Source organism: Sardina pilchardus, chromosome 16, assembly GCF_963854185.1.
Source record: "Sardina pilchardus chromosome 16, fSarPil1.1, whole genome shotgun sequence".
NCBI classification, from domain to species: Eukaryota; Metazoa; Chordata; class Actinopteri; order Clupeiformes; family Clupeidae; genus Sardina; species Sardina pilchardus.
In genome coordinates, this window is record NC_085009.1 from 18,951,901 (window position 1) to 18,972,693 (window position 20,793).

Here is a 20,793-nt window from a genome sequence, read left to right on the forward strand (position 1 = left end):
AAACTAGCTTATCCAAAAGACATACCCGGACTGTTGGTCTGATTTGTTAAAGGACTAACCAAGCGTGTAGAGTCATGCCGTGGCCTACTGGTTAGGGCTTCGGGCTTGTAATCGGAGGATTACCGGTTCGATCCCCGACCAGTCCACGGCTGAAGTGCCCTTGAGCAAGGCACCTAACCCCTCACTGCTCCCTGAGCGCCGCTGGCTGGGCAGGCAGCTCACTGCTCTGGGTTAATGTGTGATTCACCTCACCTGTGTTCGCTGTGTGTGTTCACTAATTCGTGTGATTCATGATCTTTGTTTGGTCATAAACTGTGAGATGCCATGGAAATGTTTTTGTTTGGAATGCTGATCAGATCATACTTGTTTGTATTGAACGTGGTGCCATTATTGACTTTTGTGATATTCAGTAGAACAGATACTGTATTGTATGTTTGATCACAAACATTGACATCCTTTTGTATCAAGACACAGATGCCATTATCCATCACATGAAGAGAAGAAAAGAGTCATATGTTTATAACCCCTCATAATATTAGACACAAGGAGAGAGAGTAGGTCTAGCAATGTGTAGCCATTATTGGTAATAATATGAACTATGAATGAACTATGTCTGAACTATGAACTATACTATATTGCCAAAAGTATTTGCTCACCTGCCTTGACTCACTTATGAACTTCAGTCACATCCCATTCTTAATCCATAGGGTTTAATATGACGTTGGTCCACCCTTTGCAGCTATAACAGCTTCAACTCTTCTGGAAAGGCTTTCCATAAGGTTTAGGTGTGTGTTCATGGGAATTTTTTACCATTCTTTCAGAAGCTCTGATATTATTGGCTCTCATTCTCTGCTCTAATTCATCCCAAAGGTGTTCTATTGGGTTGAGGTCAGGACTCCTTACAGGCCAGCCAAGTTCATCCACACCAAACTGTCATCCATGTAATTATGGACCTTGCTTTGTCCACTGGTTGGAATGTAATATTTCAGTCTATTATTATTGTTATAAATGTGCAAAACACTCTTTTTTGTGGAGTATTGGAGCATTGTAGATTGATGAAGAATAACAAGTGTTTCCTGGTCAGATTTCTGTGTATTTAAGATCTTGTTGTGTTTGTCTTAGTCTTTCTTTGACTATCTACCGTGAGATAGCGGCCACTCAAATGTCTTTGTTTGTAATGCTCATCATCAGACCATATTTGATTGAATTGAATGTGGTGCCACTGTCACGACCCGTAAGGCCGGAATATAAAAGTAGGACCCAAAAGCAGGCACAGAGATGAGAGTTGGATATAAGGTTTGATCATTTAATATCAGGCAACAGGTCAAGGCAGTAGGCAAACTCCGTGGACAGAAAACAGTCCAGTCTTGGCATCAAGGAAAACGGAGGCAAGGCAAAAACTACAGGTTCCAAAATCCAAAGGAGCACATGCAGACATCAGATCATAGATCCTGGATACTTGAAAATACTAAACTTGGAAGAGCCGGACTGACTTGACAAAATACTAACTTGACTAGACCAAACTAGAGAAATCAGGAATGCTTCAGAGCATTTGACTAGACAGGCATACAGACAAAATAATTCAGCAAAGACGAGAACACAAGACAGAGTTTAAATGCACAGAACTTAACAAGACTAACAAGGCACAGGGTGGTAATGGACAAAGCAATAATTAGGGAACAAGGCTCAGGTGAGGGGTGGAGACAAGGGCACAAGACAAGGGTAAACAAAGGACCACATGTTACTGTACATGACACAGGAAGTAAATTAAAGCACAAAAGGAAACATGTGAAAGCAAGGCAAAACACAAATACGGAACAAATACAGAACACAAGTAACACATGGCCAGGATCTAAAGATCCTGGGCCAGATCGTGACAGCCACAAACATGTGTGTTATTCAACAGACTCATCGGAGGTGGTTATGTTTTTCGCGTGGTGGTGTAATGACATGGTATGGCCACATATTTGTGATCTGAATAATTTAGGATCAAATGAATGACCACCAAGGAAGAACAATACAGGCGGAGGTCTGTGCTCTCTGAGTGCTTTTCTAGTTTTAAATAACATTGTCTGTTGTTTCTATCCATGTTATATGCAGTGGTTCAACAGTTTCACCTGTGCAGATACGCACACACATTGAATGAATGCTCACACCACAACCTCCTAATATTATGCCTCTTTATCTGATAAAACATTTTATTTTATTAATGAGTTTATTTTTCTCTCTGTTCGCAGTTCCATGATACCATTCAATTGTGCTGCAAATCCTCGTCGAGGCCCTTACCTTGAATTTCCCCTTGGGGATCAATTATGTATGTATGTATGTATGTATCTATGTATCTATGTATCTATCTATGTATCTATCTATCTATATCTATCTATCTATCTATCTATCTATCTATGTATCTATCTATATCTATCTATCTATCTATATCTATCTATCTATCTATCTATCTATCTACCTACCTACCTACCTACCCACCTACCCCAGCAGATCACAGATAAAGCTGGATCTGGGGCTGGTTTCCCGAAGCCTTCTTAATGCTACGTAGTTCATAACCTCTATCTTTAGCTCTACCTTAACATGTTCAAGCATTTCCTACTTTGCTACGAATGTCTTTCGTACGTCGTTCGTTGGTTAGAGTGGTCCGGAGCACTCTTAGAACCTTCTTAGCTGCATCTTAGCAATTTTCGGCTCGCGACGCTAGTCGCCGCCACTGTACCCTATAGCAATCTTTAGACATCTGTTACGCATGCAACTATCATATGATACAGAATCACTGTTTTGGTTCGCCAATGATTTTATAAGTAGGCTAATTAAGAAAATTGTTTCAGGAAATGTTTTCACACAAATAATGAAACGTGCATGCATTTGAAAATAATTAAAAGCGTTATCCTCTTATTTCCTGCTTCCCCCCACCAGGGGCGTAGCACCAAATTCTGGGCCCTATCCACAAGTGGTCGCCATGGGCACCCCGACCCCCCGACCCCCCGACCCCCCGACCCCCCAACCAACCAACCAACCAACCACCGGCTGTAAGCATGAGGCATGAGGTTCACAACTGTCTACGCCTTAATCTATTCACACATTGAATTAATCTAACTGAAGGAACTGTACAGTGAACTTGGTTTGGATGAGTGAGTGTATGGGGAACAGGCAGAGTCTCGGTCAGAAGACTCAATGGCAAACAGTTGGGCGTAGGCAGAAGTAGGCAGAGAGGAGGCAGGATTGGTGCAACAGCAGCTTTATTTCCTTTAGATATTCTTTTAGGTTTCAGTTCTTAATTGCCACAGTTCAGTTGCATCTGTTCTTTGCATTTCTTTTGGAAGCTGTGTGCTGTATCATAGAACATAAACAGAGGAGAATACAATTAGGCTACCAATTTGATAATTGAGTGGTCAATAAACCAATAAACAGTCAGTACAACTAAGAATCTAGACAGTATAATGGTTAAATGATCTATAACAAACAAACTTACATGGCTCATAGCACATGTCTGGGAACAAAGGATTCAGTAGCAGAGTACAGCATAACTGAGCTACTTCAAAGGCATACAAAATCAAACCATCAAACAATTAAAGCATAAAATGACCACTCACGTTAAAGTGAAGACGCACACAAAGAAAGTTGCTCCCTGGACGTGGAGACAGGTGTGTCCGCAGGGAGTGCAAAGGAGGAAGTGAGGGGTGAACAAACAATTTATAGACTCCGCCCCTCACCGTGACAGGTAGCATTCAGGTTCACTTTGGCAGATTCACCTTGGCAGATTCACTGATTCTTTTCTGAGTCTTTTCAGAGCCCCCCCGGAATTGGGGTCAATTCCTCCAGAAAAATAAGACTCACTCTTCAGTCATCTCCGGGAGCACCACACCGGTCTGGTATAAGTTCGAAGGCCAACCTGGACATCAACGGACCGGACACGTCCATCCCGCCCGGTTGTGACAGCTGTCACTCGACCTGTCGGCCAAGAGGCTCGAGGCAGTTGGGGGTCCAGAATCATCACAACCTTCCCTACTTCGAGATTTTGGACTTCTCTCTGCCACTTTCCTCTTGGTTGTAGGCTCGGCAGATAGTCACGGATAAATCTTGTCCAAAAATGGTCAGCCAACATCTGGCTGTGTCGCCACTTACGTCGCCCGAGAAGTTTGCTGTTGGCAAAGATGGCCTGCGGCAGGGAGGCATCGCGCCGCCCCATCAGGAGTAAATTGGGAGTGACGGGATCAGGATCACTGGCATCAGATGAAAGATAGCCTAGAGGCTTGGAATTCATAATGCCTTCTACCTCAATGAGGACAGTTTGAAGGACTGCTTCAGGAGTGGTCTGATTCCCGAGCACTACTCGTAGGGCATTCTTGACAGATCTAACCTCACGCTCCCAGACTCCTCCAAAGTGTGGGGCACCTGGTGGATTGAAGTTGAATGTGATCTGCTGATGGGACAAGTCCTCTTGCAATTTGGGTTCCATGGCCTGGAAGCATTGATTCAACTCCTTGTCCCCAGCTCGGAAGTTCGTTCCTCTGTCCGCCCGGATTTCAAAGGGCTTGCCACGACGGGAGATGAAACGACGAAGAGCAAGGAGAAAGGCATCGACATCCAGGCTTCCAAGCAAATCCAAATGCAAGCAGCGAGTAGTTAAGCATTTGAAGAGGATCCCCCATCTCTTCTCAGTCCGGCGGCCTTGGCTAATCAGAAAGGGTCCGAAACAGTCAACACCAGTGGACCAGAACGGTGGTTTGAAGAGACGCAACCTTGAGGGGGGCAGATCGGCCATCTTGGGCACTTGTGGTGAGGATTTCCACCTTTGACACTCTCTACAACGGTGCTGGTGTCTCCGGATGGCTGGTCTCCCTCCCAAAATCCAATACTTGCGTCTCAACTCTCCAAAGACCCTCTCTGGTCCGGGATGCAGCAAGCACTCGTCACAACGTTTAATGATGAGCTGCGTCGTGGGATGCTTTGGGTCCAGGATGATGGGGTGGATAACATCTGGGTCCAGGTCCCGAGATCTACGCAATCTTCCTCCCACTTTCATCAATCCCACATCTGGATCCAGTTCAGGAGCGAGTGAGAGCAGTCGACTTCGTCTGGAGAGAGGATTGCCTTTACGGAGAGCATCAAGTTCCTCAGGGAAACAGGCCTCCTGGGCCTGTTGCAGGATGAGGGTCTCAGCTTCTGCGCCCTTGTTCGTCCCAGCAGATTCAGTTAATCCTTGCTCAGTGGCAATTATGAGGTCACTCCAGCTTTGATGCTGTGAGGCATCTGGCAAGGTGATGGCAGCAGAAACATTCAGGCACATGGAAACTTTCTTCAACTCAGTGCTGTCTGTGTGTGGTGACGTGTGGGAGAGATTAGGAGCAACAGGCCAGCCTGTCTCCGGATCCTGTAGGAATGAAGGTCCCTTTGTCCAACAGTTTGAGTGAGCCAGGTCACGGAGTGTCTTCCCTCGAGTCAGGGCATCCGCAGGATTGTTTGGACTGTCCACATATCTCCAGTCATCAGGGTTGGTTATGTCCTGGATCTCCGCAATGCGAGTGCCCACAAAGACCTTGTAGTGGCACGACTCAGACTTTAACCAGGTCAATACGGTTGTGGAGTCACTCCAAAGGATGGTTCGGGCCAGTGACAGGGTAAGTTCAGACTTCAAAGTAGTGGCTAGCTGTGCCCCTAACAAAGCAGCGCTTAGTTCAAGTCGCGGCATTGACAGCTGTCGTTTTGGAGACACTCGAGAGCGGGCCATGATAAATGCCACATGGACATGATTCTGGCTGTCATGGACACGCAAGTAGGCCACAGCACCATAGGCTCTTTCCGAAGCATCACAGAAAACGTGCAGTTCTCTGTCTTCATCCGACTGATCAGCACATGGGGGCACATAGCACCGAGGAAGTGTGATGCTTGAGAGGTCAGCCAATTCCTGTTCCCACTTCAGCCATCGGTTAGCCAGCTCTGATGAGGTTATGGAGTCATCCCAGCCTTGCTTGATTTTCCACAAATCCTGAACCAGCACTTTGGCCCTGGTGGTATAGGGTAGGATGTATCCTAAGGGGTCATATTGACTGGCAAGTGTGCGGTAGATCAAGCGGAGCGTGGGAATCTGAATGGGCACTGCACGATGCTTGTATCCCAGGCTGTCAGGAAGGCAATTCCAGCGCATACCTAAGGTGGATTCCTGAGGATCAACACCAGCTTGGGAGAGCCACAGGTCAGTACTAACCGATCTTGCCTCCAGAGGGAGATGTCCAACGACTGCAGGGTCATTACTTGCCCATTGGCGGATCTCAAATCCTCCATGGGAAAGCGTGGCACGGAGCTTGTCAAGAAGGGCTTTGGCCGCAGCTGAAGAACGGAAGCTTTGCAGGCAGTTGTCAACATAGAAGGCCCTTGACACTGAGTCGAGCACCTCATGGTCACTCTCCTGATGTCCTTTTGCGTGACGCTGCAAGGCGTAGATGGCACAGCAAGGACTACAAGTTGTACCAAAAGGTAACACCTGCCACTCATAAGTCTTTGGTGGTATAGTTTGAACCATAGATCGCCAAAGGAATCTGAGCAGCGGTCTGTCGGTAGGGAGAAGGTGGACTTGGTGGAACATAGCTTTTATGTCTCCACTAATGGCAAGGCTGTGCTCGCAGAAACGGAGAAGCACGCCAAGAAGAGATGGACCCAAAGTGGGACCAGGAAGAAGGCTGCGATTCAAGTTCAGACCACGCAGCTGGAAGGAGCAGTTGAACACCAATCGATGTTTCCCGCTGGCTTGTTTGATGATGTGATGTGGGACGTACCACGATTCCAAACCTGGCGGATCGTTGTCGGGATCCACTTCCTTCACATAACCCATCTCAACAAGCTTCAGGATCTCCTGGTCGCAGATGTCAATTAGCTCAGGGTCCTTCTTCAATCTGCGTTCCGTCCCTCGCAGCCATGGCAACAGGTTATGGGATGAGGAGATCAGCCGAGGACTGTTCGGAGCTCTGAGCAGGGGAGTAGCATATCGTGGCTGGGCAGGACGCAGTATCGCAAAGGGTGAATAGGAGTTGTGCCTCAGAAGTCAGAGGTAGAGGTAAGGCATTGGCTGGACCTTGAATAGCCCAACCCAGGGCAGTACGGATGGCAATAGGCCCGCCATGAGGGCCAACGTGGACAGGCTCTTTGGGCACCAACAAGTGTGCATGATCTGAGCCTATCAGGATCAGTGGACAGGCATGAGCAAAGTCAGGTAAAGGCAAACCTCGCAAGTGGGAATACTCCCTCTTCAGGTCAGAGGCGGGACAGGAATGTTCAGACAAGTTAACCCTCTAACCGCCCGGGTTTTTTTGGATTTTTGCATAAAAAATTCAAAAGGCCATGGCTTGAAAGTGGTCAGAGATAAAGTCCTACTGTAAATGTGAAAATCATTGAGTATGAACTAAAGTTTATAAAGGGAGTAATTTTACTCATCTAATTTGCATATTATGACGTCACAGGATGGCAATAGCGTCAAATTATGCACATTTCAGTAAATACTGATTGTTGAACACATTTGAGCAGTTTTACTTTGATTTTTGTAATTTCTCTGACACAACAAACAAACAGGACCACAGCCACATGTAAACCAACAATAGTAAACTATCAGTATTACCACAATCCCTATGTTACTATATAATAAAGTAGCCTGGTCAAATCAGTTCCTATCGCGGATGACTTTGTAGTTCTTCAGAGCCCTATTTTTACTAGACCTGCTGTCTGTACCATGTCAATTACAGACACTATCATCATGATTATCACTGGCACCAAGCACACCATGCTTATTTGAACCCTTTGGTCAACATTGCTGCAGGTAAACATTGACGTACACACGCAAAGACCCACCTCCATTCACAGACGCATCTTGACTGTCACTGCCAATGAACGACCGATCATAATCTCCAAAAGGCAGATATTCTCCTTCAGAATCAGAGTAGGTGAATGGCAGACCCAAGACTTCATAACAAACGACTTTGTTTTTTAACATTTGCCGTTTTTCTGCTTCAATTTGTGCATAGCGATCGCGCATTTCACTTCCGCGTTATAAACAGGAAATGCGTCTTTTTTTTTTGCTTCTCGCGAGTAATACAGGCACTTCCTGAAAACTTTTTTACTCGAATTTGGGCTTGAATCGAAGCTCTGGATGTCTGCCAACTAGTGGTGGAGAGTACAAAGGCGATTTGTCACCCTACTCGGATCTACCGTCTGTTTTAATCAGTGATCTTGCTTGTCGCCGTACGGCGCCTTGGGCGGTTAGAGGGTTAAGACCAGGGGCAGTGAAGGCATTGGCTATTGGAAATTTGATTCCCTTCTGACCCGCTGGGGAAATAGAACAGGAGATGGTCTCACCACTTATGGGAATCACCTCATGACGCACAGTTCGAAGATTCAGGATCTCTTCCGGTCCCTTCAGGTGCAGTTGGGATGCGGCAGAAGTTAAGATGATTGTTCTTTCCGAGCCATCATCAAGTATGGCATAGGTCTTCAGCTTCTGCCGACCATTGATTAGGAAAACCGGGACTACCTTCAACATCACCCGCGGAGATCTGTTCGGCTGATCTACGTACAGCGTGTTGGCCGGACAAGATGCGCGGACAAGCATGGTAGTGTTGTCTGCTGTAGCCGATTTCTCTGATGTTTGGGGGCTCATGGACAACTGACGTGCAACAGGATGTAGGATGGTAAGATGCAACTCTTTGCAGAGGTTGCAAGGCTTCTTGAGAGTGCATTTATCTGGCTTATGGCAACGAGCACATCTGTAACAACGATCATTACTTTCTATCCATGTCCTCAGTTGTGATGGGCTGAACTCCTTGACCTTTGGGCAAGTTCCTAGAAAGTGTTCCTTGTTGTTACAGTAGGGACAGAAAGGTTGGAACTTTGGCCTCCCAGTCGCCTTTCCTTGTCGACCCGGTTGGACCTCAGGCTGGTTCTCCACTCCAGCTGTGTTGCTCAGATACATTGTGGTTGGTGTAGCTTTCCTCCCCGAGTTCCTCGACACTGGCTCCCGTCTCTCCATTGACGCAGGTCCCGAGGCCTGTTGGACAATACTCTTGGCCCGAGCTTTAACCTGGAGCCATGCCGAGAAGTTCTCCAGGGTGTAAGTTTGTTCTGAGCCCTCTTTTAGAATGCCACGAAGCAGGCAGTGCTCAATGAAGCTGTCTCGGTTCTGAATGGGTAGCTTGGTAAGTAGCCTGTCTACATGAGAGCCACACCGCAACTCACTCCCATCCGTGCCTTCCACTGACCGCAGCACGCCAATCAAAGACTGCACAGAGAGAGCAAAGTCCTGGAATGCCTGGCTATCACCTAGTTTGACTGGTGGTGAATGGAGGATGTTAGCTATTTCGCTTTGGACCAACTGCCGTGGCTGGCCATACTTTGCCTTAAGGGCAGCAAGAGCAGATGTGTAGGGGGTTGAGGCGTGCATATAAGACTTTGCTAATTTGTATGCACTGGGAAGCCTCAAGTGATCCATGAGGACCTGGAACTTGTATTGTTCAGAAAGGTGAACGTGGATATCCAAGAGATTCTCCAACGCCATTTTAAGCAGGATAAAGTCACTTTCCTTTCCACTCTCGAAATAAGGCAGTCTTGGCTTCGGGATGCCAAAAGCAGTCGCCACCAACAGCTCCATGATACTAGCACCCTCAGAGACCCTCTCAACAGGGTTAGGCAAGGAAAGAGGTGCAGGTCTATCACGGACAGGATCCGAAGGCCTTTGACTCTTGGCTGGGCGAGGTGCAGTACGGACTAACTGGTGAAACGAAGGAGGTGAAGGGGCTGCATGCCCCGGACTAGAAGTCTGAATTACTGGGCGACTGGCGGTAGGGGGATGAGGAGTCACAACTTCACCTGCAGCAGTCATATGTAGAAGTCCAGCTGGAGGTGAGGGTTGAACCCAAGCAGGGTTGTCTTGATTCACCGGAACCGGATAGGAGAGAGATCCTTGAGGACCCTCTGGGAAAGCGTGCTGCTCAGGTAAAAGGTCAACCGATTCGACCGAATCCGGCCCTCTGGCGTTCATGGAGAGAGGGGCCAACACTTGAGGTTGAGGTGGCTCATTCACACTGGACATAGCTGGTGGAGCAGGTGGACGTTCAACGGTCATTCCTACATCTCCTGTAAATGAGGCTATTAATCGAGCTTCTTCCAATTCTCTTTGTAGTTTTCGCAGTCGCCGCTGTAGAGTAACTGCTCGGTTTAACCTCTCTCGCTCCTTCAAGGCTTCTTGCGCTTGTCTATCCAGCTCTTTTGTCCGTTCATCCAGAGCTTGTTCCTCCTGGATCTGATCTTGGATCTCCTCCAGTTCCCTGAGCTTTCTCCTCTCCTCAAGTGTGGCCATTTGTATCGGGGTGAGCTCCACTTGCAGACTCCTGCGTGACCTTCGGGAACCTCCACTGGCATGAGTTGAGGGGTAGCTGGATGAGGGGGCCTTCTTTGGCCTTGGTGATGGTTCATGCCCTGAGATCGGCTGCTGGGTCTCCCACAGCTGGGCTGGGCCAATGCCGATGCTGGAGCTGATCGTGGAGCAGGCTGCCCAGCCTGAACTGGTGCTCCCACCACCAGTTCAGGCTGGGCATAGATCTGGGTAGCTTCCTCCTCAACTCCTACATCCCTCTCAGGAGCCATCTCCTCTCCCTCCTCGGTGGCTGGGTCCTCCCTCTCCCCGGATAACTGGTCAGGGTCTCTCCTTTCTGTTGCTTGAACTTCAGCAGCTGTGCCTGAGGATGGGGCTGATGACTCTTGCTTCTCTGGTTCAGGTGGAGGGAAGTTCTCTGTCTTACCTTCCTCGGAACTCGGGAAGCCATATCGTTCAGGGGGACGCCTCTCCCGTTGTGGCCTTGATCCAGTCCCACTGTCGGCGGCGGTTGCACTTTGGAGATCCTTTTCTTCGACCTCGAAGTCTCCCGGCTCCTTGCCATTGCCCGCCATGGTATCACTCACTCAGCTCCGGCTCGAAGGACCATTGAAGGAACTGTACAGTGAACTTGGTTTGGATGAGTGAGTGTATGGGGAACAGGCAGAGTCTCGGTCAGAAGACTCAATGGCAAACAGTTGGGCGTAGGCAGAAGTAGGCAGAGAGGAGGCAGGATTGGTGCAACAGCAGCTTTATTTCCTTTAGATATTCTTTTAGGTTTCAGTTCTTAATTGCCACAGTTCAGTTGCATCTGTTCTTTGCATTTCTTTTGGAAGCTGTGTGCTGTATCATAGAACATAAACAGAGGAGAATACAATTAGGCTACCAATTTGATAATTGAGTGGTCAATAAACCAATAAACAGTCAGTACAACTAAGAATCTAGACAGTATAATGGTTAAATGATCTATAACAAACAAACTTACATGGCTCATAGCACATGTCTGGGAACAAAGGATTCAGTAGCAGAGTACAGCATAACTGAGCTACTTCAAAGGCATACAAAATCAAACCATCAAACAATTAAAGCATAAAATGACCACTCACGTTAAAGTGAAGACGCACACAAAGAAAGTTGCTCCCTGGACGTGGAGACAGGTGTGTCCGCAGGGAGTGCAAAGGAGGAAGTGAGGGGTGAACAAACAATTTATAGACTCCGCCCCTCACCGTGACAGGTAGCATTCAGGTTCACTTTGGCAGATTCACCTTGGCAGATTCACTGATTCTTTTCTGAGTCTTTTCACTAACAATGTACAGTATAACAGAAAATAACCTTATTGCCCAAGACTTCACTGAATTTCTGTTTTATTTGAAGAATTGAACAGTCAATGCCATCAAATATAGCCTAACATTAGGCCTGCCTTATCACACAAGACTTCAATGAATTTCTGTTTAATATTTTTTATTTCTCATTAGGTTAGTGCTTAAAATTATTGTTTTACTGATAATATTACTATTCTCCCTTTTTGTAATTGTTCACTGTTAATTGAATTTGTATTGTTATTTATTTGTATGTCGCTTTGGACAAAGGCGTCTGCTAAATAACCATAACCATAACCATAACCATAATATGCAGAATGTTTAAAAGTTAGAATAGTAAATGCCACCAAATATAGGCTAACATTAGGCCTTCACATCTTCTCTATCTACCTGGACAGACCCCTCTACAAGCATAATAAGCATATTAGCAGGCAATTCCAATGTGACCTTATGGATGTGACTGAACATGCTTAATATTTAAAAATTCTGTGTACAATTTCCTCAAATTTCATTTTTCATTTGCTTCATAAAAATATTTTATGATTTGCTACATAAGAACATTTTATTTTTCTGATGGTTGTGACAAAAAAAATGGTCTATTCTAATTAGTCTATAGCCAAACTGCTAGACTACAGTGAAAGACAGAGCATGACAGTGTTGCTAAATACATTGCAGTATAGCCTTTCATGTGATTTCATTTCAAACTAGACTTCAGACTAACTTTTTGTGTTGGTTGTATTGGTGCGCCTAGCTTTTTTTTTTTTTTTTAGGTGCACCAGCACAAAATGTAGGTGCACCCACATTTGTCGTTGCATCGCCTTTAACGCCAAAAGGTCACCTTTCATCGCTCTCCTTTCATATATTTTCATTACATTATATTTTAACAATAAGGCATAGAAAAAGCTTCTCTATATTTGAAACACTATATATAAGGAATATACATATTCTTTATAAAGAATTATAAAGATTTATTTATTCTTTATATAATGTATATGATTTATACGATTTATATATTCTTTATATATATTATATTCTATATATAATTCTTTATATATTCTACTGAAATTTCTGATATTTATGACATTCATGACTATTGATATTACAACTATTCAAATTACAGCCTCTTTAACCCTATGAGCCCTAAGCTGTTTTAAGGGCATTTTCACTACCTCTAGTTAGAAACATTTATCCTGCAAAAATCTAAATCAAATCAATGCAAGTATTAATTACATTGTGGCAGATCTAGGTAGTCTTGACTTCTGGGTAGCTAGCCTAGAGGCTGCAATATATCACGTGTGCATGACACTTACAATGACCAGGATAAATGCTTTTAACTAAAGGCACTGTAGTTTGAGTGCCCTTAAGAGTTTGGTTCCAAAACGCTATATCCACCATTCTAATGAATTTTCATAAATATTTTTTTTTAATTTTGTTTTGCAAGTAATTACAGTGGAACTGTATTGGATTATGTTTAGTTTATTTATCTTTACTCAATCAAAACAAAACAACTGCAGTTTTATTGATATTACCTGAAATACACAATTAAATAACATGACTTTTTAATGTTTTTAAAAATGGATATATAGCGTTTTGGAATCAAACTCAATTAGTCTAGGGCTCTTAGAGTTAACAGCAGCACTAAATTGCACACATTTTTGAACACTTACCTGTAGAGTTTGAATTTGTCTTGAAGTGACTTTAGCATGGTGCGATGGTAGTGTAGCAGTTAAGGAGCTGGGCTAGTATGCTGTGGCCTGAAAGTTGTCAGTTCAATTCCCAGCTTCCACTGTTGTGCCCTTGAGCATGTGATCCCTTGTAATATAGTTGACATATGTAAGTCACTTTGGACAAAAAAAGTGTCTGCTAAATGTATTGTTTTTATTTGTCACTTTGGAGAAAAGTATTTACAAAAAAACCCATAATGAACTACCAGTAGTTTTATATATTACCACATATTGTGCACACACACACACACACGTGAACCTCACAGAATCCAGACAGACATGTGTTTGGCAAATATCGTTATAGTCTCGCTGAGCAATAGCTGTAGCATGTTCACTCTGAGATAGCATGCAGCCCCAGGGCACAGGGAATACATCTCGGCAATCAGTGAGTAATTGATTTTTTGGTAACACTTTACATTACGGCTCGCTAATAAGGTGGTAATTGTATGGTAATTTCTATGCAATTTCATGATAACAATCCCTTGTTACCACTTATTACAAGTAATTTCCATGCCATTTCTATTGCAATTACTCTGCAGTTTCTAGGTAATAGCGATGCAAACAGCATTAATTAAGGTGGTCATTTCCATGGTATTTTTATGTAATATCATGGTAATAATCTTTTCTAGCCCCTTATTACAAGTCATTTCCATGCAGTTTCCAGTGCAATTACTCTGCAGTTTCTAGGTAATAGTGATGCAAACAGCTTTCATTTTAAGTTTAAGTAAAATGTAAATTATTCAAAATTAATCTGTAGTTCTTGAAATGATAGTCCAGGATTTACTTATAGTTTTTGTTTAATTACGTGACAAACAAGGAGGTAATTACCAGGAAAATACACAGCATCAGGGCCGTAAAACACACTATCACTTATTTCCACTCAGTTACTTAGTTAATACCATCTCTGATCTGAGATAGGTTACCGTGTAGCTACTGACATTCAACACAAAACCACATGTTGAGCGCAACCTTAACTTTGTTCAGCAAAAACATTGTTTTCACACATTTAACATGTTCTGCGATAATAAAACAACATAATCAAATTCTGAAACAGTAGGCTAAATATTTTATTTGCAGTGCACCCTTAACCTATCAAAACATAATATTTCGTTGACTTCTTTGAGTCAGAAGCTCCTCTCGGAATAACGAAGTCGTCCTTCTCAAAAATATGACTCCAGACACGGTAATCCATGACTTTAGCGTTTCGATTGAGGTGTCAATGTCCACATTCAAAACAATAAGCCACTGGAGACCGATCGTATCGCAATGACAGCTGATGAAAACTTGCTGGATTGTAAACTTTTAATTTTTGTTTCGCAGCCAGGAAAGGAACAAACACGAACCACTCTCTCTTTCTTCTCCTTTTTCTTCTGTCTGTAGCATCAAAGATCCTTAAGGCGGAGCAAGATGGCGCAAAATGGGGATCACTTCCTCTGCATAAAGAGGCGTGTCATTGACGTATTCATGGGTTTCATCAGGTCCCTTTCCACAGGTGTATAAAATCAAGCACCCGATTATCAATGCAATAGCTATCAGTTGCTTGATTAATACACCTGTTGAAAGGGACCAGATGAATTGATGGTGTTCCAAAATCAAATGAGCCACAGTATGTCCCATCACCTTATGGTGACATTCCTCTAGGATCTGTCCTGAGTTATCATATCAGCCTGTAGCAACCCCCTCTGATAACTATCCTCCCTTTCCATTGCCTCTCCAACCTTGTAACTTTAACACTGTTCTGAGTCAGAAAGAGGTGGATTATTATAATCAACACGGCGTGTTCAAGTTGCCGTGAAAATACACGCGTGAGCAAGCGTTCCTTGCAACACTTGCGTACCTTGCGTTGACTATGAATCAGGCCTTAGGGCAGACAAATACAGTTGCGCTAACAGGAGATGAGCTCACAGGACTCAGTACACGTGCCTCTCAACCTCTCTCCTTGATGCTCGGTCCTCCAGGCTAGTTCCCACTGATCTATAACTAACATTGGATTGACTATCCCATTGTTGCCGCTCCATCATTCTTTATCTAGATCAGTGGAAACGAGGACCGAAGAAGGAAGGGAGGATGTATGAAAAGACAAATGAGAGGCACCCTTCGTTCGCTGAGGAGTAGGCTCTAATGTGCAACAGCAGTCAGTGGCAAAATCACTGGTGGTCATGCACTCACAAGTTTATCTGCTATGATGGTGAGAATAAAGCTGTTTGTTTCTTCAGGTTGTTTGCTGTTTGTTTTTTCTTGTGGTGATTGGATCTGTGGGTCCCTTTTTCAATGTGACTTTAATTAAATGACCAAGGAATTGATTTGAATTGATTTGAATGTGCTTGCATAAGTTGCATAAGCAAGTTGTTCTTCTGAAGGTACAGTATATTAGCATATTAGCCAACACCCTAGTCAGATGTGACACATGAGACAAGCAGCCAGCCGTTATTCTTGTTCAATGACAGTTTGGCAATGTGACAAGAGATGAGTGGTCACTGTATTGCCATGGCTAGACGAGAGGTCTACCGCTCCACCCGAAGGCATTGGGAGCTATGAATTGTAACTGTCAGTGTGTGATTAACTGTCAGTGTGCGATTAACTGTCAGTGTGCGATCCCTCAATCTGTTCTGCACATGCACATAAATTCTTATTAGAATACGTAATGTTTAGCCTGCCAGATGTGTACTTTGAAACCATAGTAAAACACTTGTGACAGTACTGCCCAGTAGAACAACTGGCAGTTCAGCTGTTTTATGAACTGTCTGTGTTGTTCCAATTCAGTGTGAGTGTGTGTGTGTGTGTGTGTGTGTCTGTGTGTGTGTGTGAGAGAGAGAGAGAGAGAGAGAGAGAGAGAGAGTCAGAGAGAGCATGTGTGTGTGTCTGAGAGAGAGAGAGAGAGAGAGACAGAGAGAGTGAGAGAGCATGCATATGTGTGTGTGTGTGTGTGTGTGTGTGTGTGTGTGTGTGAGAGAGAGTTTTTGTGTGTGTGAGAGAGAGACAGAGAGAGCATGCATGTGTGAGAGAGAGAGAAAGAGAGATAGTGTGTGTGGGTGTGGGTGTATGTGTGTGTGTGTGTGTGTGTGTGTGTGTGTGTGTGTGTGTGTGTGTGTGTGTGTGTCTGGACATTAGCCATCAGAGACAGAAGAGCGGAACAACTGGCAGTTTATGTACAGTGTGCAGTTCATTAAACAGACTCGCAGTGAACTTAACACACAAACTGCCCATTGATCCGCTTAGGTTTATTACTAAAGAAGTACTGTATGTATTTGGAACCCATTTCCTCATGCAAAGTTCTGCAAAATATGCAAAATATAAAGCAAGGATATCAAAAACCAACAGTGACAAGTCAACCAATGAAGCGAGTGATCTTACAATGAAGTTTATTTTTAATAAAATTAAAAAGTTTACATAATATGAAATTACCGCAACATAATGTACAACACAAGTTACTTTACATTTTGTACAGAATCTACTAAATGTTCAGTTTACTCTGCAGAGACCACTGGGGAGTTTCACTCGGAACACTACACCACGTCATCATAGTAGGCACCAATGTACTGTGTCTGTGTCCACACTTGTAATCCCAGTGAGGACACACAAACACACTCTCTCAGACAAAAACAAGATGAAATCTTGATTTACAGAAAGATAAAGAAGTGAACAGAGCTCTCCAGACCCAGTCTCATACACACTATGATGTTGAGCGAAACATAGTCACCTTCCTCAACAACCGGAGTGCATATCAACACCGACTTCTTCTATCTACTGGACTGACAGCATCATGACGAACTCTGTGAAGGAGAGAAGTAAAGACAGGATTAACTGTGATCTTAACTCTCCAGCCTGTGATGTGATAGAACAAGCATGAAAGCGTTCAGTGTTAGGGCCCTTACACACGTCTGAAATAATGTCAACAACACTTACGATATTTGCAGAGGAGCCCAAGTGATATTGTAAAATTGCCCCTAACATTGAGCATGTAACAACTGGTAACAGCTGGTCAGGGGACCAGAGCCTCCACCACCTTACCACTGCAATGCCTCACACATTTATTTCACACACCTACTACACACACACACAGACGCACACAAACAAACAAACAAACACACACACACACACACAAAAACAAACAAACAAACACACACTCCACACACACAAACAGACAAACAAACAAACAAACACACATTCACTCTGACACAAACACACACCCACACACCCGCACACCCACCCACACACACACACACACACACACACACACACATACACACAAATCCGTATGTCCTTACGTACCATCAAAGTCCACGGTTCCGTCTCCGTTGAGGTCGATTTCCTTGAGGATCTCCTCCAGCTCGCCCTTCTTCAGCTTCTCCCCCAGCAGCGTCTTCACGGCCTCCTTCATCTCCTCCTGCGAGATCTTCCCGTCGCCGTCCGTGTCAAACTGAAGGGGGAAAGACGGCATATTTACCCAGGACAGCAAGAGTGGAAAAGAATGTGGCAGAGACAACAATGAGAGAGAGAGAGAGAGAGAGAGAGAGAGAGAGAGAGAGAGAGAGAGAGAGAGAGAGAGAGACAGAGAGAGAGAGAGAGAGAGAGAGAGAGAGAGAGAGAGAGAGAGAGAGAGAGAGAGAGGGGGAGAGGGATATTTGACTTTTAAAATGCCATTACTGTCCCATAACTTGGATCAAGGACTCACTATGCGGGTGACAAAACACTTTGTGAGTGATAACCTATGCGTCCTACTGTATATCTGCACAATGGCAAGACACAAAAGTCTGGAGTCTCACTTGTTGGAAGGAGCTCCTGAGCTCTCTGATTCCCAACATGTCTGCCGTCTCCACCAGCATTCTGGGGCCCATGAGCTCACAGAAGTCCTCGAAATCCATGAGGCCTCCCACTGCAGACACACACACACACACAAGCGCGTGCGCACACACACACACACACACACACACACACACGAAGTGCGCGCGTGCCCACACACACACAAACACGAACACACGCACACACAAACACGGACACCAAAATATCAATGCATATACGCACACACACAGGTTTGATGAGTACATTTGGCTCACTCATACACAAAGTGAAAACATGACCACAGTTTCAGACATGGCTCCGTATACAGTACAAATGCAGGATACTCACACCTCATCTTGACCTGCTGAATGATCTCCAGCAACTCCATCTCTGTGGGCATGTAGCCCATAGTTCTCATGCACTCCGCAAGGTCCTTGTAGTTCAAGTAGCCGTCCTGGTCATAGTCAAACTCCTTGAAGGCCTCGTTCAGCTCTGTCAAAGGTCAGAGAGCAGAGGTCAAACTATATAGAAGGTCAAAGGTCGCTAAAGATTATTAGCTCAGATCATCGAGTAAACATTATTAACATATTGTAACATTTTCTCTGATAATGATAATTGTAAGGGTTGTTTTGCACGTTTCCATCAGTGATCTCTTAATTATGCAGTGTAAACGAGATACAGTAAAAAATAATCATTTTAACAGAAACCCCTGATTAACTTTCAAGGTTACACCTTTATGCTATGATTACTGACACAGTGAACCTGTTTTGAAAATCACTGTGGGGCCTAAATTAAAGGGCAAACACAGTGCAAAGTCACTCAATAAACAGTGTCATGTATGCTATTGCGTGCCATGTGGGAGCATTGAGCTAACCCACTGATGCCTGTGCTTAGGACTGTGCTCATGGCATTAACCTTATAGCAAAGATATCTGCCCAGTTAGTAAATCATTTACTACCTAGACTCTGTACTCAGCCATCAGTTGAATTAGGGCCTGAACAATCACTCAGTGCTCACAGCCTTGGAGCATACTGATACTGTTTATCTTGGCATGTGAATGTACGGTAGTACAGCTCTATTGTTAGATTATTGCTTCAATTAGCAACCCATTCTGTTGGGATATAAGTTAAAGCAAAACAATGCAGTTCTTTTATCTCAAAATAAAGGCTTCAAAAACTCATTTTGATGCTACAGTGACAAGTCATTTTTGAGCACTGTTGTAGCGCTAAATGTTATTAAATATGAATAAATACTTATTACACATTCATAAAGAATTCCCTCTCTTTTAATCACAATTATTATACCATATCTCTTGTTACTTCATCGTCTGCTGTAATCTCGGCTTAATTGAAAATGAGGACTACCCTCAACGAATAACTAAAGGTTGAATTGAATTTAAAAAAAAAAAAAACAATATATTGATGCCAAGGGGAATAAATATCAATTCTTCCATGGTGTCTCTTCAACAATATTTAACCAGCACCATGGTTTCAACCCTTCACTTTTCAGTGTGTAGAGGAGACTCACCATCCAGCTCTGGTTGTGACAGCTCCCTTTCCTGCAAATAGACATGAGGGAAGGGTCAATGATGTCATATGATTGGATTCATTATTGAATAGAGTGAATGCAGATTGTGTGTGCAGAGAGTGTGTGTGTGTGTGTGTGTGTGTGTGTGTGTGAGAGAGAGAGAGAGAGTGTAGCAGTAGAAGCTTTCTTCCTGTCCTTAATCTAGTTCCTTCCCTGGCATGGGCACAAACATGGTGAAAACACACACTCGCGCGCGTACACCATTTTCTCTCTCTCTCCCTCTCTCTCCGAGGCACAAAGGTGAAAACACAAAATACACACAGACACAGGTGCTTCTCCTGTCTTAGTAAATCAATCAATTGGCCATGACAAACTCCAGCCAACCCAACTCCAGCCAAGCCAACAGAGAGACACATTTTTTTTTCCAGAAAAGTAGACCTACCCAATTCAAGCCATTATGAATATGCAAATTCGCCTCCTAAATTGATTTCCATTTAAGATAAATTATAAACATACCTCTTAAGGCAGTGTGATAGTGTTATGACTAGCCTAAAATAAACAGGACTGAAGTGATTTTCACCTACACTTTCTCTTAAGACTGTTTAGACCGGTCTCGTTGAGGCTAATTCAATGTGACACTAATCCACGCTAACTAGCTATTAATACCTTGGTCTGAGCAGGATTAACGTTTGAGGTTGAAGGGGGCGGACACTACAGCGTTTGCTAGTGTGTAGAATCTGTTACGTAAGCACGCCACAGGATAAAGGAGATTGTGCCTGACTTTCGACCTTCCTGCACAAGCGAGTGGCATCGTTTTCATAGACAGACTGGAGACACCACTATGTCTGTTGGCTCTTTGTTTGTTTGTGGGGGGTGGGGATGGGGGTATGCAGGTGTGGCACAGCATGCTAAGGGCAAGAGGAGTTTGACAGTGCTGCTTTGTTTTCAGAGCGTGCAGGTTACTGTTTCTGTTTGCTATATCTTCCATCATTCAAATTCTTAATGTGAGATGTTTTTTCCTGGTAGTTCATAACATGCATTAATATGCACACAAACAAAATGAATAAAGACACGT

General features: G+C 44.1%; 1 protein-coding gene across 2 annotated transcripts; it reads right to left on the reverse strand.

Moving 5' to 3' along the window:
• Positions 1-16,760: 16,760 nt before the first annotated feature.
• On the reverse strand, positions 16,761-20,393 carry LOC134059965 (calcium-binding protein 1-like). Of its 2 annotated transcripts, XM_062516524.1 has the most exons (6): positions 20,235-20,393; positions 19,719-19,749; positions 18,540-18,683; positions 18,176-18,285; positions 17,682-17,829; positions 16,761-17,182 (listed from the first exon to the last, which is right to left on the reverse strand). In XM_062516524.1, exons 3-6 carry the CDS (start codon positions 18,607-18,609, stop codon positions 17,154-17,156), a joined length of 357 nt encoding a protein of 118 aa, XP_062372508.1. In that variant the 5' UTR covers positions 18,610-18,683; positions 19,719-19,749; positions 20,235-20,393; the 3' UTR covers positions 16,761-17,153. The 2 variants fall into 2 exon arrangements, with proteins under 2 accessions (XP_062372508.1, XP_062372509.1); XM_062516525.1 differs by lacking the exons at positions 19,719-19,749; positions 20,235-20,393 and having other exon boundaries at positions 18,542-18,660.
• Positions 20,394-20,793: the final 400 nt, after the last annotated feature.

What these genes read in the sequence shown, in the direction of transcription:
- LOC134059965 (XM_062516524.1), bottom strand. Translation starts at nt 18,609, where the DNA reads ATGAGAACTATGGGCTACATGCCCACAGAGATGGAGTTGCTGGAGATC. An exon ending in TCAGCAGGTCAAGATGAGGT is followed by an intron (nt 18,286 to 18,539) that starts GTGAGTATCCTG and finishes GTGTGTCTGCAG; the next exon opens with TGGGAGGCCTCATGGATTTC. An exon ending in CGGAACCGTGGACTTTGATG is followed by an intron (nt 17,183 to 17,681) that starts GTACGTAAGGAC and finishes TCTCCTTCACAG; the next exon opens with AGTTCGTCATGATGCTGTCA.